The sequence below is a fragment of the Antennarius striatus genome, chromosome 9 (genome assembly GCF_040054535.1).
Source record: "Antennarius striatus isolate MH-2024 chromosome 9, ASM4005453v1, whole genome shotgun sequence".
In the NCBI taxonomy this organism is placed as follows: Eukaryota; Metazoa; Chordata; class Actinopteri; order Lophiiformes; family Antennariidae; genus Antennarius; species Antennarius striatus.
Genome location: NC_090784.1, coordinates 5,176,837 through 5,193,399, shown reverse-complemented (window position 1 = coordinate 5,193,399; position 16,563 = coordinate 5,176,837). Strand labels below are relative to the sequence as shown.

The window sequence follows — 16,563 nt, the reverse complement described above, 5'->3', positions numbered from 1 at the left end:
GGTGAGAGACACTTGTTCCTGAATTTTTAAAAGGTTTGTTTACTTGAAACTCACAAAAACGTCCCATTTCTTGTTAGGGGTACAAACGCTTGCAATGCGCAGTTAGATGAGTAGGTTGTATTACGTGGAGTTTTTTAGGTGATGCCATCAGACCTCACCACAGGTTGATGGCATTTTTTTCCACACTTGCAAAACAATTTCAAAGCACAGGGTTCATTAGGTAATTGAAAGAAGGATCTCTTGCACCTGATGCCAGAATTACACAACCCTAGAAAAACAGACACAATGCCATTTGTTGTAATCTCACAGTTCAAATGGAATATGCAATACATGCAGTGCGCAGGGCTCGTCCGGGAATTGAACCCAGGACCTCTCACACCCAAAGCGAGAATCATACCTCTAGACCAACGAGCCACAAAAGGCACCCCATGAAAAAGTTGCAGTGAATTAAGTAGTCAGAGGAGTGCCATTTTACTCTTGGTGCACATGTAGTATGGAAGAAATATAATAGAGAGAGGGCTCATCCAGGAATCATACACAGGACCTTTCACACCCCAAGCAAGAATCATACCTCTAGACCACTAAATGGCATGATCCAGCACAAGTGATCGTTCCGTCCAGACTTGTGACTGCTCTACTATAATTTCAGAGAGAATCGAATTTGTTGGCATTTTTTTATCGATGGTCACGGCTCTAGACCATGGGTGGTGGTACTCCAGTAATTATGGTATCAGCCTAACTAAAATTAAGCCAATCACACTGTTTGTTAACTAGCATGTTCAATGCACCTGGATGAACAGCTATCATGAGCTTACTGTTACAGCAGAGCACAGAGGAAGAGAGACAGTGAGGACAGCATGGCTTACTCCAAGCGAAGGAAGTTTTTTGAGAAATCCACTTTTTAGCAATGAGTTTACGAAATGTATTTTAATTCCATCAGGCAGTTCAAAAACCATTTTATCTCATAGTGGTGAACACGTTGCATTAATAAAAATTATTATGTGAAACATCACTAAGAAACAAAGCACAGAGCTTTTGAACAAAGTTATCCTTTTGAAGTTCGAGCTGAGGGAAAAATGACAGAGCAAAGAGGACAAAAGAGGAACATAGATCTGGAACATAGATTCGTCTGATAAAGAGGTACATAGATCTGAACCGGGTGGTCCTTTCACCACAGATGGGGACCCTGTCATGGTGGGAAAAGAGAAGAGCGCTGCTCAAAGATGATCTCAATATTCGTGAAGGGCTTGTCTGGCAACTGAACCATCTCACACCCAAAGCCCGACACATACAGTATGTCTGAATCAATGAACCACAAAACATATGCATATATCTCCCCACCTATATATTTGAATAAACTCACTTGAAAAAGTCTCTTGCTGTCACCAACTCAAACCACTACCTGTCAATTAAACGCCCAACCAATCACGGCGCCCAACCAATCGCGGCGCATCTGCCAGAAGGAATCACATGAACAAAATGGCATTAGGCACCTGCTATTTTAGGAAAAGAAATAACTCTATATGGACTACTCCAAAAATTTTCATGTTTTTGAGCACAGTCCAAAGAGCAGGAATGACACAGAAAACGGCAACGAATTCTGAGTGAAACTAGCTGGCTAGCACAAACAGTCTGTCCAGCTATGATTTCCATTTGGAATGGAACAATCGATGTAGTATCCAAAATGCTCCTCGGGCATCTGACAAAAAGGTCAATAAGTAACTACATGCAGTTCTGTTTGTGTAGTCAGCTAACAGCACTATCACTTCTCTAAAATTTCTTTTCCACTTACTCTTTTGACAGGTGCCTTTTCCTTTAACGTTAGCTCCTTTCCCAATCTCAAGATTAGTTAGATTTCTTTCCCCAGTTAGCCTGCTAATATTACTCTATGGCTTTGCAATTCCCGCATAACGCAATCCATGATTTGCCAACACAGTCGTTACGTCACCACGTTGATTTTTGACTATGTTCGGTATGCTTGGTTTATAATACCAATACTTTTATTTTCATATGTTTGGTATGAAGTCTGATATTATAGTTTTATTGTGGAATTTCCACGGATTCCTGCTAGTTTGAATATAAACATATTTATCTGCGGTACGGTGTGTCCCCCCACCATGTGTCCCCCCACCATTTGGCTGTAAATTCACTGGGATAAGCTCCAGCAACCCCTGTCACCCACAAAAGCAGAAGAAAGCATCTAAGAAGATGAACAAATAGAAATATATAAATAAGATAAATATTTGAATCCAAGACCTTTTGTACCCTCAAACGAAGCACATTTAAGCAATTATACCACAGTACAGGCATAAGGAGACCCTTGATTTTTAGTATTTAGTGATCGTGTTTGTTGGCAACACTTTTATTTTAATTTATTTGCATAAAGTGCTAAAAATGCTCAAAATTACTTTTCTCCTCTGAGCTTCACAGGTTGCTATCCTGGCTTTGTTTTGTGTAACTTGGTGCTTGCTAGGGTTATGCCTATCAGGGTTGTTGGAGCTGCTGGTGCGTAGGGAGTTAGGGGGGTCGTCATCTCGACACCCTTAATCCTGAGTGGGTGGGCATATCAATAGATTAGCATGCTTTTTTTTACACTAGAAGGCAAACAAGATTAATATACCCAATTAATCACACAGTTGTGCATGGAGGGCTGTGTTGATTTTGGAGTTACTTAGTAGCTGTAGATCAGGTGTTGTATCATCTTCATAACAATTTGAAAATGAGTGAGGTCTTACAGGCCGGGTTTCATGTGTTGAACAGATAACAAGTCATTTGAGTCGAGGGCAGCCAACGGATGACTTGTGGCATATGCATGTAAATTAAGCAGTGTGTCGAAGGAGAAAGGGGTCATTTGAAGGCCTTTGTGTTTGTTTTTTGGATTTGCATCAGCGATTGACTGCTGAGTGGAGACATCTTTGACCCTCATTGTCAAATAGCTTCTTCAAATTGTCTCACTCCTTGTCATCTTGTAGATGCTGAGACTATCCTGGTGCATTGGGATTTGTTTAAAGTTAAATTTTAAACAAATTGATTAAAGCAAGTGACTAACCCAATAGAGTTTCAGATTCTTTTGACACATTGTATACATTCCCAAAAATTTACAGACATTTTGATAGCCATGTGCTTACATATGTTTTTGACTTCCTCTGACAGCTGTGCCTTTAACATGTGCTCACCATGTGTCAGCCAAACCCATCTGTCTGCTCTTAAAAAAACATGAAATGCTTTTTTGGCTCAAAATATAGAGGGATCCCTGATTAAGTTATTTCCGATGCCAAGCCACAAAAATGATCACATTGCTCATGCGTGTTCCTCATCTCAGTTACAAACTGATTTAAGAACATCAGGGACTGAAAGCAGAAGATGTTAATTTGTAGGGAAATAGATCAGAGAAATCAGCACAGCTGGACAGTTTTGGAATGTCATTTTGCAGCTTAAGAGGGTCGGAAAATTACCTTTACTCACTTCAGGGGCACAGTCTGGCTGCTGTTGTACAACCAAAAGGTGAACTGCTCTTGAGAAATACATGTTTTTACAGGTGATAGCCAATTTTGTCAAATTTAGGATTCAACAATGGTCACTTACTATGCATGAAGACTTCTAAACTTGTGACAAAACATGGCTTAATAAAGTTTTGAACCATTGTTATCAAATAATGATAGACATTTTTATTAGACATCCAGACCAGAAATCAAATTCAGGAACAAGAGATGTCAGATGTTTATCTAATAGCATAGTTTGTAGTTTGTATTTCTACTTCAATTTTATTGTCATAATATTTTATGTGGCATCTTTACTACTATTAACCAGTTAAAGAATCACAAACCCATTAAATCAGTGATACTCAAATAATGGGGTGTGCTCCCTTTGTGGGCATGGGGGCATGCTGGTGGATTACGGGGTGACCCCGGGGAACATGCATCGTCAAACTACCATTTTACCTTCCATGTTTTTTCTTTACCATACCTGGACAAGGTGTAATTCCACATTCAGTACTGTAGGAGGAAGTGGATGTTTTGTTAGTTATTAGAGAATATTAGCTCCTCTGCAGTGGTGTGGATTATTTTTTTATGCACAGAGCAAGCAACCACACACACACACACACACACACACATACACAAGTTTCCACCCACATACATGCTTGAATTATCCTATTTTTTTATAGAACGGAAAATTAAGCCGTTTAATAAAACAATCATTTTATTATTATTCACAATAACAATAACAGTAGAAAAAAAAATTCTGACTTGTCCATAAAGTGATCAATTCAGTCTCATAAAGGCAGACATACATTTCAAATTAAAACCAAAATTTGCAGGCATTACTGTGGATGACTATGTAAACACGACCTTGGTTAGAATATTTAAAATAATTTTTCATATTAACGGCTATCAACATTTTACTAAGGTGATAGCATTTAACATGTTTTCTAAACAAGCCTGAAAATGCTTTATTTTGTCAAATGTTAGAGAGCGATACTAACCTTGATCTGTGGACAATGGGGTTTTCAGGGGTCCTTCTTACAAACTTACAAACATTTACAGACTGACTGCATATGGGTGTACAATTTTAATGATTGACAGAGACACTGATCCAAGACCCCTCCCCACCGTGTGAGTGACATCACACCATTCAAAATGATTAATGGCAGGCATGTCCCCCCTGTCTCCATTTATAAGTGGCTCCTCGGGAGGGTTAGGAATCATATTCATCGATATGGAGTGCAAAGCTTTCTTGAAAAAGGTCAACAGTTTACACACAAAGGTTTGTCTTTGACAAAAAGCAGTCCCGGCCTCACCTCCATTCTGATTCATGGCTGCTGTGTCTTGCAGATCAAATGCTGAGTTAGTGCTGACACATGTACACACACACTGGAATGAATGAAATCATTCATTTTGCCCTTGACGCCCTCTTTCTCTATTTCCTTCTCGTTATCACTCCTCCAACACATTCTTGCCTACTTATGCTAATGTAACAAGTAAGAGAGTGCATTAAAACATTTCATATATGAAGTCACTAAACTGGCTTTGTGGACTAGTTCTGCTGTGCGCGGGAAACCCTGAGACCACACTGTAGAGGTTTCACACCTGTTTTCTTTCTCATTCCGCTTTTGAAGAGTTTCGCCAGAAAATGATTTTGCAGGCGAACCCCAGTATTTTAAATTGCAACTACAAATCTGAGACTCAGTGGCTATAAAAGATATTATTTTCATGGAGGAAGTTACAGAGTACAAACATTATATGGGAACGATTCCTAAAGAGTAGATTGTTTATATCAGCTGATGCTGCTGCCAGTAGGTGGTTGAAATTTGGAAAAATTGCCTGAATCTGAACTACAGAAAATATAATACATCCATTCATTGATCACAAAGCACTCAAGAATGCTTTACAATAAAAAAAACAAGCATCAATGCATTAAAACATCCAAAAAGTAATCAAAGCTGTGATATTCAGTAAAGCGTCCACATTTGTGTATGATTCACCTATTCTGATGACAAGAGTAATCACTTTAAATGACTTATGTACTGATAGATGATAAAGCTTTATCAACCCATAGCTACAGTGAAGAGACATATTAAAAAGTGATCTCGCTTTTATTTATTCGTTATTTTTTCTTTAGGGAAGATTTCCAGGATCTCACTCTATTATGGGTCTGTTGCTTTGCTGAAAGGTTGATGCTTTATCCAGGCCTGCTTATAGCAGCTTCAGTTACATCTCCAGCTATGTGTTTTTCCACATAATAGGGTGCAGTGTAGGAACCAGTTCCTGATAGACTTCACAGTACTGCATCTTTCTCTACGTGGCAGCCCAGACAGTTTGGTGCTGGTAGTGATTGGTCGGGTGGTTTTGCCGTTATATAACAAGCCTGGCTGCCTGGCTGATCTCAGCCTGAAAGGGCTATGAATAAGTCCTCAGTGGCCTGTTAAATCTAGTCAACCACCAGCCAGACGATGCCAGTTTTTTCTTGACCCTCATAGAAGAGTGTCCCAATCCTATACTTTCTTTCTCTTTTTCGCGCTCTTTTCTTTGTTTTTTTTTTACTCTACAGCCATACATTTCTCTCATCTTTAGGGCCTATCCTCTAATCCTGACTGTGATAACTATGGGATCAATCTGTCATTTCACTTGGCTTCCTACTCTTTTACCCCTGCGAGCTGTTTTCACAGCGTCTAGACTCACGCACCGCAGTTGGTCAAACAAGTGGACACCATGCTGTACTTGTACACAATGTGGACAAAGTGGTGGGTTCTGTGGCAAGATTACATTGACTTATCTTTCTGTGTTGTCAATCATGGTCTAGGTAGGCTTTGTGTATGTTTACTAAGCAGTGTGTTTTTATGAAGAAAATCTGGATTGACAATGCTACATTTGTATTGTGGGTATATCTGTGCACGAAATTGTGTTTTTATATGCTGCAGTGGAGATGGAGATGAATAAATCAGAGTTTCCTCCAGCTGATGGCCAGAATCTCCCCCAGAGTGGGTCACTGTCGGCTCAGCCGATGAACTCATCAAGACTTTTTCCTTGATAGCAAGTTTCTAATTCAGTTTCTGCTGACTCTCGAAGTGGGCTTAGTCTGCACATCTGGTTTGCATAGAATCTTCAGTGTTAAGAGCAAGGGTGTTTATGTGAATATATATGAACAGTCTGGGTATGAAGTTTCTGTATTTTCGGGTCAAAGCCAAATCACCATCTTCCTTTTTCTTCTGTATATTGAGTACCATTTTTTGCAGCAGAGTGCAATGACGTGATTGAGTTGGTGCTGTCTGCCTCAACTGCAAGAGACAATCTTTTGCTTGACTCCTTGTGCAGTGTGGAGAAAACATGTGGTGGTAATAGTAGGGGATGATGCTGATTGTAGTGTTTATGGGAAGAACCTCAACAGCCCTCTGTTCCCTGTTTGGTCAGCTGCAGAGAGGTTGCCGGTCTGAGGAGCCCTGACATCACCAGCAGAAATGAATCCAGATAGTCTGGTCTACGGAACAACAACAGTGTGGGTAAACTCAACCGCTGTAGATAACTTCCTCACAGTCTCACTGAATGTTATTCAAATCTTGGGCCCCCCACAGTCCATTTGAGCTTTTATTCAAAATCAACTATTATATCCACAGGCATTCTGCATTTTACTGCCAGTGCAAAGGTTTTGAACTTGCTGAAAATATACAATTTGTCAGTTACTCTCACATTATACTCCTAGAAATACTCCATCATATTCAAGTTAATAAATTTATGTCAATATTTATTGTTTTATTGTAATTGCTTCTATAATTTTGAACATAGAGTTCTCCTCTTGAAATGCCTACTCAACAATTTTTTCTGAGCTTTTCTATGTTCTCAAATTTAAGATTGTTCTTATTACATCTCATAATTACATTCATAAAGTAATTACTTGGGTAATTGTAATTGGTTGAACACACTATGGGCACAGTGGGTAGCGCTGTTGCCTCACAGCAAGAATGTTCTAATCCTTTCTGTGTGGGCTTTGTATGTTCTCCCTGTGTCTACGTGGGTTCATTCTAGTTTCCCCCCACTCCAAAAACAAATTAGGTGAGTGATCCGGTCATAGTGTCCGTAGATGTGAGTGTGTGGTTGCTTGTCTATGTGTAGCCCCACAGTCTGCTGTTGATGCATCTGGTGTGTTGTCTACACCTGTTTTTCCACCTTTTGGATGACAGGTTAAGATGGAGCCTGGAGGCTACAGGCGAGAGGAGAGATTGATGGATGGATGGATGGATGGATGGATTGATGGATGGATGGATGGATGGATGGATGGATGGATGAATGAATGGATGATGGATGGATGGATGGATGGATGGATGGATGGATGGATGGATGGATATCATAGCCATAGTTTGATTTGCCGTAATTAACTCTCAGACCAACATCTGACAATGTTAGTGGAAAAACTACTTGTACAAAATGTTCATTTCTTTTCATTGTTTTTTTGAGGAAACACCTGGAAGACTTATAACTAGCCAAGTAGTTCTTGATGATTTTGTTTTGAATTAAACAATGTGAAGTTTATTTTATGATTAGAATAGCAGTATGTGCCATATTGGGTGCATAATGACTTGTGAAACACTGAATATGAAACAGTGGGCCCAGTAGAATACTTATCCCATATATATTTGTGTTAATTAAAGCATTCTTTTTCAACACCTTTTAAAAATCTTTATTACTTTTCATTGGGACTGTTGTGGTTTTACCTGGTTTTACTGCATCTTTGTTCACTTCTAATCCCCATGGAACACTATGAGATACTTTGTACTAATTCCTCATAAATATTATTAATGAGGCTGGAATCATTGAGCTAAGAGGTCATGCTGGCACTAATACAACCTGAACTGAAGATAAATGGTGAAAGCAGGATTAGGATGGCTGATACTATACATTACCTTCAGGAAGTGGTTTTCCTGATTAAAAAGAAAGGCAAGAATGCCATCCCCTCTAGTACTTCAGCTCAACCCACTGTGAAAAGAAAGCAGTCCCTCTCCCACACATAGCTGAATAGAGAAGTGCTCTGTGGCCACACATGTCTCTGCCAAGTCCGAACCCAGTGCCAAACATTTGAGCCCTCTCCCTGCAGAAGGCTTGTGGGCTTTTGTCTCCATGTCTGATCTCCAGTCGTGGTTGACGGAGACTCAATGGAGGAAGGTCTTCCTGTCTTGTTAGGCTCAGGTCTGTCAATAGGGGCTGTGTCTCCTGGACCAGACGGCGTGCCTGTTGAAGGTGCATCTCTGAGGAGGAGGGAAGAATTCAGTAACTTATTATTTGGAAGTGGGATTAGTGTGCTTGAGGGTAGGGGATTGTGGGCCTCCTCCTGTCTCATCTGGGAAGATTGCAAGCCAAGTCAATCATGGCTTTGTGTGGGATTGCCTCATTTTAAAGTTTTCCTGGAAAGTGGAAAGGCTTTGAGGGTTTAAGTCTTCCGTTAAAGCTTTCCTTTATCACAATATTGGGAAAATTGTCCATTGAAACCAGTTATCCAGTTATTGTCACAATCACATATTATATATAAAAGCAATTTTTCAGGTACAGGAGAGTAAAGCACACTTTTGGGAGTGTTTCTGTGCTTTACTAGTATGAGTAAAACACTCTGACATGAAATGATCAAAAATACAATGTAAGCAGGGCTGGGTGTTGTAAAAACATGTACTGTGAGACTACATACACAGATCAGCTTCCGCTGTTACATCAGACCATTACATGTAGTGTCCCAGTGGAAATGTAGCTTTTCTTGCTTAATGCATCACTGTAATAAAGCTCCTTCAGTTATGATGTATTTTATTTCCAAAGTAAACCGATTATAAAATTTTCCATCTTGTTAACAAAAATTTCTTTATTATTGATTCAGGAAGATTTACTTAAACTTTAAAATTTTATTGGGTATTGCATTATATGTTATACAATATAAGATCCTTATATTTCCACCTATACATTTCTTCCATTTGTAATAGCTTAGTATCTGTGAGAAATAAGATCACTACTGCTATTGACAACTCCTGGGACTAAAAAGAGTGTCTACCCTTGGTTGTTTAACATGAGCATGAAATAACATGAAGTTATTACTTCATTTGTTCTTTGTGTAGAATCGGAGACTAATGTCGAGATAGCAGTTGGCAGTAAACATACCCAAAATGTAAATTGATTGTTTAACTCTTTTTGCAGTTTGTAGTTAAGAACAGGATATATGTATTGCTGTGCATGGAAATAATGTAGTAAATTATTATTATCTTCTGAATAAGTATAAAACTAATTCTATAATTAAGAATGTGTAGCATAGTAGCCCATTTCAGTTTTATCAGATCAGACATTTGCTTCACTCGTGTTTGTAATTTGTCTCAGCACAGTGTAGCAACGTGCCTCAGTTTCCCCAAGTGAAATATGGGAAAATATTTGGGGGAAAAACATGTGAGAAACAGTTGAGAACAGTGCTGATATTGTCTGCACAAGTTAAAACAAACAGTGAGGACAACAAGGAATTTAAGTCAAGGGACAATTTAGCTGTAATGAAGGGAGTGGCTCTGCTCAGTGAACTCAGTGAGGTTATAGCCGAGGGAAATTGAAGGACAAGGTAGCACAATGTTTGGATTTCTGTATCTTTGTTCTGAAAGGGCAGAAACCCACCCTTGGTTTTTTGGGTCCGGGCAGGCATTTTATCAGTTGATTCATCTTTCTTGTTTGGTCATCTGGTGAACTAATTAGCTGTTTCCTCTCCACTGAACGTTTCATGCTGGGCATGGCAGCAGCACGAGGTTAAAGGGTGGCACTGGCCATGGGATGATTACAGGTTTGGGTTGTTCCCGTGGCTTCTGGAACATGGTGCTGTGGCAGTCACATGTGTTGGCAAAGGGTGTGGGCACTTCAGATGTGGTCAGGGACATGTGGAAGCTTTCTAGGGTTTATTCTGCTCAGCCCAGTTTAGGACTTCTGAGGGCAGCGAGGGCAAGCATCACAGTAGTCAAACCTGTATTCAGACAAACAAACAGAGGAATGCTGTCAGTATGTGTGGTCATTTTTGTTTGCCTTTAGGTTTCAATGTGTTGCACTATGTGCATGCCAGTATACTTTGGTTGTCATGAACATAAACCATAAACCATAAAACATGGTTAAAGAGGATGGTAGCATTGGTGCAGTCTATGATTGATACACTTCTAAATCTAATGCTTGACTTGTTTAAGCCCAAGCATCCAGCACAGAAGACAAGCAGTACAACTTTGTTAACAGAATGAACAAGGACTCTGATAACAGTGACAGATTTGACAATTTTGATTCCTTTTGAGCAGGACTGCTCCAAGTCATTTGAAAGGGTATTTCTTAAAAATTTCAAATGCAAAGCTTCAGAATTATTGTCATTGATAAACTGTTGATTCACTATGTTGATTCACTATTGTGGCCTATGTTGAGACAGTATTGTTTCTTGTCACAGCCGAAGGCTAACTGACAGTCACGTTAACTGAAAGAGACAAGCCAAACCTTGGACTTGAACCATTTGCTGATTCTATTCAAAAACCCAGGACAAAGGCAGAGCAAAGCCAACATTCAAGTCAAAAGTCAAAGAGATGTCAAAATTGGTGTCAATTAATCCCACAGTTTCTCAGCCAAACTCTTCGAACCATGCAATGAAAAACGTTCTCTCCACTAACCCCCACCACTTTTCTTTTCCCCCACCATTACCAGCCCGGCCTTGACCTAATTATCCATATCTCCAATCATTAAGTGACAGGGCAGGATTTCCCCTCTGAAAGGCCAAGCTGCCTCTTCTTTGTGGGGGATGTTAATTGGTCGGTTTGGGCTGAACTCCATGGATGGGATCTATTTCACATGTGACAGTGACAGCATTTGGGGGCCCAAAGTGCTGTTTGGGTAATTATTCTTAATGAGGCATTGAACACTTTCATGGGGCTTTCCATTCACATCGACTGGCTGTGATATACGTACAGAATAATTGTTCTTGATTTCTATATTTATAGTAATTCCATTGCTGTTTCTACTTTTAATTGTCCAACTTAAAGTAAAAAGTATCGTAAAGAAGATGATTGATTGGTTGGTTGATCAATCCATCCATTGATTGATTGATTCATGATTGACTGAATAAAGATTGACTGAATGAGACATTTATGTGTGTATTAATTAAGGGCATCCTATTAATGCAGTTCTGATTTTGAGGAAAAACACATGCAAACATACTGTACAAATAACACAATTAAAACATATCAATTGAGTGAACATACAACAGAGTTTTAACAAATGAATTTTCTTTTTAAAAGGGCAGCAAGAAGCAGAACATAAGACTTCAATAAATGTATAACAACTAATGAAAGAGCTCCGTTTGCCTTGTGTATTTTAAGACTCATTCCCCTCATGGTCAGCTGTGGCAGAAGGCAGAGCAGTGGTGCATCAAGGACCAGCTGCTGTTCCAAACACACATGTTGAGTCTGAAGTGAACAGCTGGCTCTCTGAAAAATAGAAAATCTTTTTGATAAATGGAGGAAGGTTGTAATTCAGAGCTGCTTCTGTCTCTTTGAGGTCTGTTAAGTACAGACTGCATAGAGCCCCGGAGAAGAACGGACAGACCAGAACCCTACTTTAGTGTCTGAAATAGCCAGTGCCATTTTTCACTGAAGCTGAGATGGAACAGGACTGCCAGTTAACATTGTTTCAACTGATGTTTACATGTTGCTCTGTTAATGCATGTAATGACATCCAGTAATGATTTTAGGTTGTCAAAAGTAAAAACACACAAAATCATTCCTTTAGATGTTCTGCCAAAGAGAAAAAGACATTTTGCTTGTTTCTTTCCCATCATTCCCTACTTCATGATATCATTACCAGCAGGAATCACTGAGATTAAATCTAAAATCAACAATTTGAAAACTATTTGCTTTTAAACTAACTGTTGGAATAGTCATTTTAGAATAACATCTGTCAGCTGTGTATCTGCAAGACAATAGTTGTAGTCCAAACGTATTTCCCTGTGTTGTGTGTTTCCTGTTTTCCTCTAACAATGTGTGTTGTGTAAGAAAGTGCATCTTTTACGGCCTCAGCAATGTTTTAACACAACCAGATACACAGTAGCACTGGTAGTTTGGAAAGGCTGTAAATTGTGTAAATCAGGGCCAAGAAACCATGGATGTGATCCAAATGTTAGACATTAACTATGTTTGTCTGACCAGTCAGTAACAGTAGCTGTCATGTTGAGGCTAAATCTCCACTGGTTCGTCGGTTTTTAATTGTTTGGGTGACAATGAAAATTCTCTATTATGTGTCAGTTGAGGGTAGGAGTGAATGCTGTTCCCATTTTTAATAAGGCTTCTAAGACTGTTCAAGATGATCTGGGGACACATCTCACTCTTTTAAATCAGAGGAGCTGCTGCGTAAATACCCCATTTCCATGGCATCACCACTTTCCAAAGTTACGTCAACACACAACACCTCTTCTAAGTAAGATCCTTGTCTACTTGGTGGAAACGTCACAGGTCAGAGGTCAAATCAAAGGTCAGAGGAGAGTAAGATGAAAGCCAAAGTAAAGGTCAAAGTGAAGTAGGTTATTAGTCTCGGCCGTGTTGTTTGTGTGTTTTTGAGGATGCTCATTGGTGGAAGAGGACATCACACCAGACTGTAAGGCTGCAGCGGCCCCTCTGATCACACACAAGCTCAGAGGGAGCTCCTCTGACAGCAAACACCCTGGTGGAACAGAGGACATGTCTGGCATTCTGGTTCTCTCAACTCTCAGGAATGTTTGCCTAGAAATGATTGGTGAATATTTTCCTGAATATCCAATTGTTCAAAGTTCAAATAGAGGTCTAAGAGTGCAGTTGACCTGGGTTGAGTCTAAATACCAAGAGTAAAAAAGGACTGACTACGAATGGAAATGCTTTGCTAGCAGGAAATTACAATTATTCTGGACATTAAACTACAGTCTGGGTTTACCATTTAACACTTAACAACACAAGCATCAGATTGAGCAGATAAAAGCACAACATTACTTTCTTCCTTCAACTTGGATGAGGAAGTTGATTGGCAGAGATATATGTAATAACCTCTAGACATAACATGATAAGGATGAGAACATGATGAGAATTAGATAACCAACTTTTATCATCCTGCAGCATGAAAATCTAAACATTGCTTAAAACCATGTAAAAAAAATGAAAGCATGCTATGTTACCACAAACTGCTGTTTGAATTTTTCTGAGATTGAGCTCACAACCAGATTTTGGTTTACTAAAAGAATCAGCCTTCCTGTTTTTATATTTCCACCCAGTAGATGTTTCTGTATGCAGTATAACATGCTGATGTCTTTGTGCTTTGCAGGGCATGGCTTTCTCTTTGGAGGAACGTCTCCAGCTGGGGACACATGGTCTCCTGCCCCCCTGCTTCATCGACCAGGATGTCCAGCTGCTCCGGGTGCTCAAGAACTATGACATGAAGACAGACGACCTGGACAGGTGAGACTGACGTTCGAAAACAGACAATTTTTTCCCTCTTCAGACATTCAGTAGAGTTTTGCCTGTTTCCCCAGAGGATTCTCCTGCCACTGTGCATACAAAGAGATCCTACATCTGGAAGGCTTCAAAACATGAGAGGCAGATTAGCAATGAGCCCTCTGAGATGGACATTCATCTCCGAACACTGCATATTTCACTGAACAAATATCCACGGTCCTCCTTCCCTTCCAATTCACTCACTCCTCCCTGCTCTCGTTAATGTTTTTATAACCTCCACAGTGACCAAATGAAAACTTCAGTTCAGTTTTGAATGCTTCATTAGACACTTACAACTTGTGGCTGTTAGCATTAGGTTACGAATCTGTCCCACGCTCACATTTCAATCTCTCTTTGATCAAGGTCAGGCCTCAAAGTGATGTCATCGACTGCTGTACATTCTCACATCATACTCGTACCCTGAATGTTGTCTGTCTGTGAAATAGCTTCTTATCCTAGACGCCATCTCTCAGGCAACTCTTCCATCAGCTGTTACAACTAATGTCAAGGCTGAGTGAGTTGCTGGTGATTCCGGATTTAAGGTCAACAGGAACTGGACAGCTTCTTGAAAGCAACATTATTTTCCACCATAGCAACATCACAGTACCATTATCTAAAACAGCAATTATGAGCCTGTCATTGCCATTCCCATGCCCTGTCAGTGTCACCAGCAATCTGTCTGTCAGCCTCTAGTTTAGTCCCACTATGGGCTTTGCTGCTGTGGATTAACTGCAGCTATTTGCCTGTCATTGCTCAAGCCTGTTGTGTTTGTGTCCAGTATATTTCCCTGCTTCAGCATTATTTGTTGGATGGCCTCTTGCATTTTTTACATTTCTACAATTTTTGCTGCATAGTTATCTATTTTTAATCAGATGTCTGGACTCCCATAATTGTGTTTTTGTGGAAATTCTTGGGTTATTAAATTACCATGACAAATCATGGCAAAGAGTTCTGTAAACACATGTACCAATGATCGGAGATGATAGAATGATTTAAGTATCTGCTGCGACCGTACTGTCAACAGAGGAAATGAATGTTCAAAGGTTTTGCCAAGTGAATTACAGCAGTTTAACGGTAAGCATCACATTCAATGAGGTTGTTAGAAACCAGGAACAAGCCTTAAGTGAGCTAGTTCATCAGTTATACTAAAGTAAATGAAGATAAAGAAGGATATATCCCTATATCCAGCAGGTAGACTTTAAATAAATGATACAATGCACTTAGTAAATGAATCGTCCTTTTTCAATTAGTGTGTACTGTAAATATTTATGTTTCAGGTTGTGGGTAGTACTAAGATCATTTAAGGTTAAGAATGTATAAACAACACCTTCATAATCTTTGCCATGTTTAATCATGGTTTTGGTTGATCAACATGAACAAGGTGACAGTGAAGAGTGAATACATGAAGTGTTGGAATTAAATTATAAGTCCACAAGGTTCAAATATTTGTCTTTTCATTGCACACCTTAAAGCGATGCACTTCGGATTTTTCAAGATTAGGCTTTATTGGAATATAAAAAAGTGAATATTTCACTAATTCCTGCAACTAACACATTTTAATCAATAGTCGCTGTTATCGAGATTTTTTGAATAATAGAGGGCGGCACGGTGGCACAGTGGGTAGCGCCGCACGGCGGTTACAACCATTTTATGCACACACACACACACACACACACACACACACACACACACACACACACACACACACACACACACACACACACACACACACACACACAATGACCCTAACCCTAACCCACAAAGGGATTAATAAAATACAAGCTGTATTTTTTTGACTTTGAATATGCAACAATAAAGTTTTACAGAATTACATGAAAATACATTTTGTTACTTACTCATTTTGCATGTGTTATTAAGTGCTCAATCTAACTTGCATATAAGTTATGATATATGAAATATTTAAGGTACTAGGAGGTGATTTTGAGGTGTGTATGAGTGACCATATCATGTCACATGGTATTATCATTTGTTAATACAAGAACTTTTGTTTCATTATAATACACAAAAATATTTTTTGTGACAGTTGATGTAGTGCTTTATAATATACTTTTGTGTTTAAGTGTATAGTCATAAAGTATTCCTGATGTTCACAATGAAACTATCCATTGAAAACCTCCACACTGAAGCTGTCAGTCATGCCAACAAAATGTTTTGGTCTAACTTCAAAATCAAAAGATAGTAAAACTATACAAAAACAGCAGGAACATGTATGCTACTCTACAGCAAACAATTAGTCCCCTAAAGACTGACTTCAGTTCCATACTGTGAGGTTAATCAAATCCCTTATGTGATAAATTGTGGCAGAAGCAAATTTGGTTCACCAAAATAAAAACACTGTCCTCAATAGCAACTGTCACCACCATGTATTGTGCAGCTGCTGTGGCCTAACCTATAGCAGAGAGGGCGTCCATACTCTTTATCCCCTCAACAAGAGCCACCTTGTTTTCTTGGCCCTATGGAAACTTCTCTGATTGGGAAAAGAGACGTTTTTTGGCATGTGCTGTTTAATTTGGGTCAGACACAAACCCTCAGTTTCTGGTCATTCTACAGTAAGA

General features: G+C 39.4%; 1 protein-coding gene and 1 non-coding gene across 2 annotated transcripts in view; one reads left to right on the top strand and one right to left on the bottom strand.

Annotated features, from left to right (window-relative positions):
* me1 (malic enzyme 1, NADP(+)-dependent, cytosolic) overlaps positions 1–16,563 on the top strand; it is a 107,785-nt gene that overhangs the window by 49,121 nt on the left and 42,101 nt on the right. The window contains exon 2 of the mRNA XM_068324628.1: positions 13,818–13,951. Coding sequence (XP_068180729.1) covers positions 13,818–13,951 — 134 coding nt within the window. The remainder of the gene's footprint in view (positions 1–13,817; positions 13,952–16,563) is intronic.
* On the bottom strand, positions 343–414 carry trnap-ugg (transfer RNA proline (anticodon UGG)). The gene has a single exon. It is a non-coding gene; the product is annotated as a tRNA-Pro (tRNA).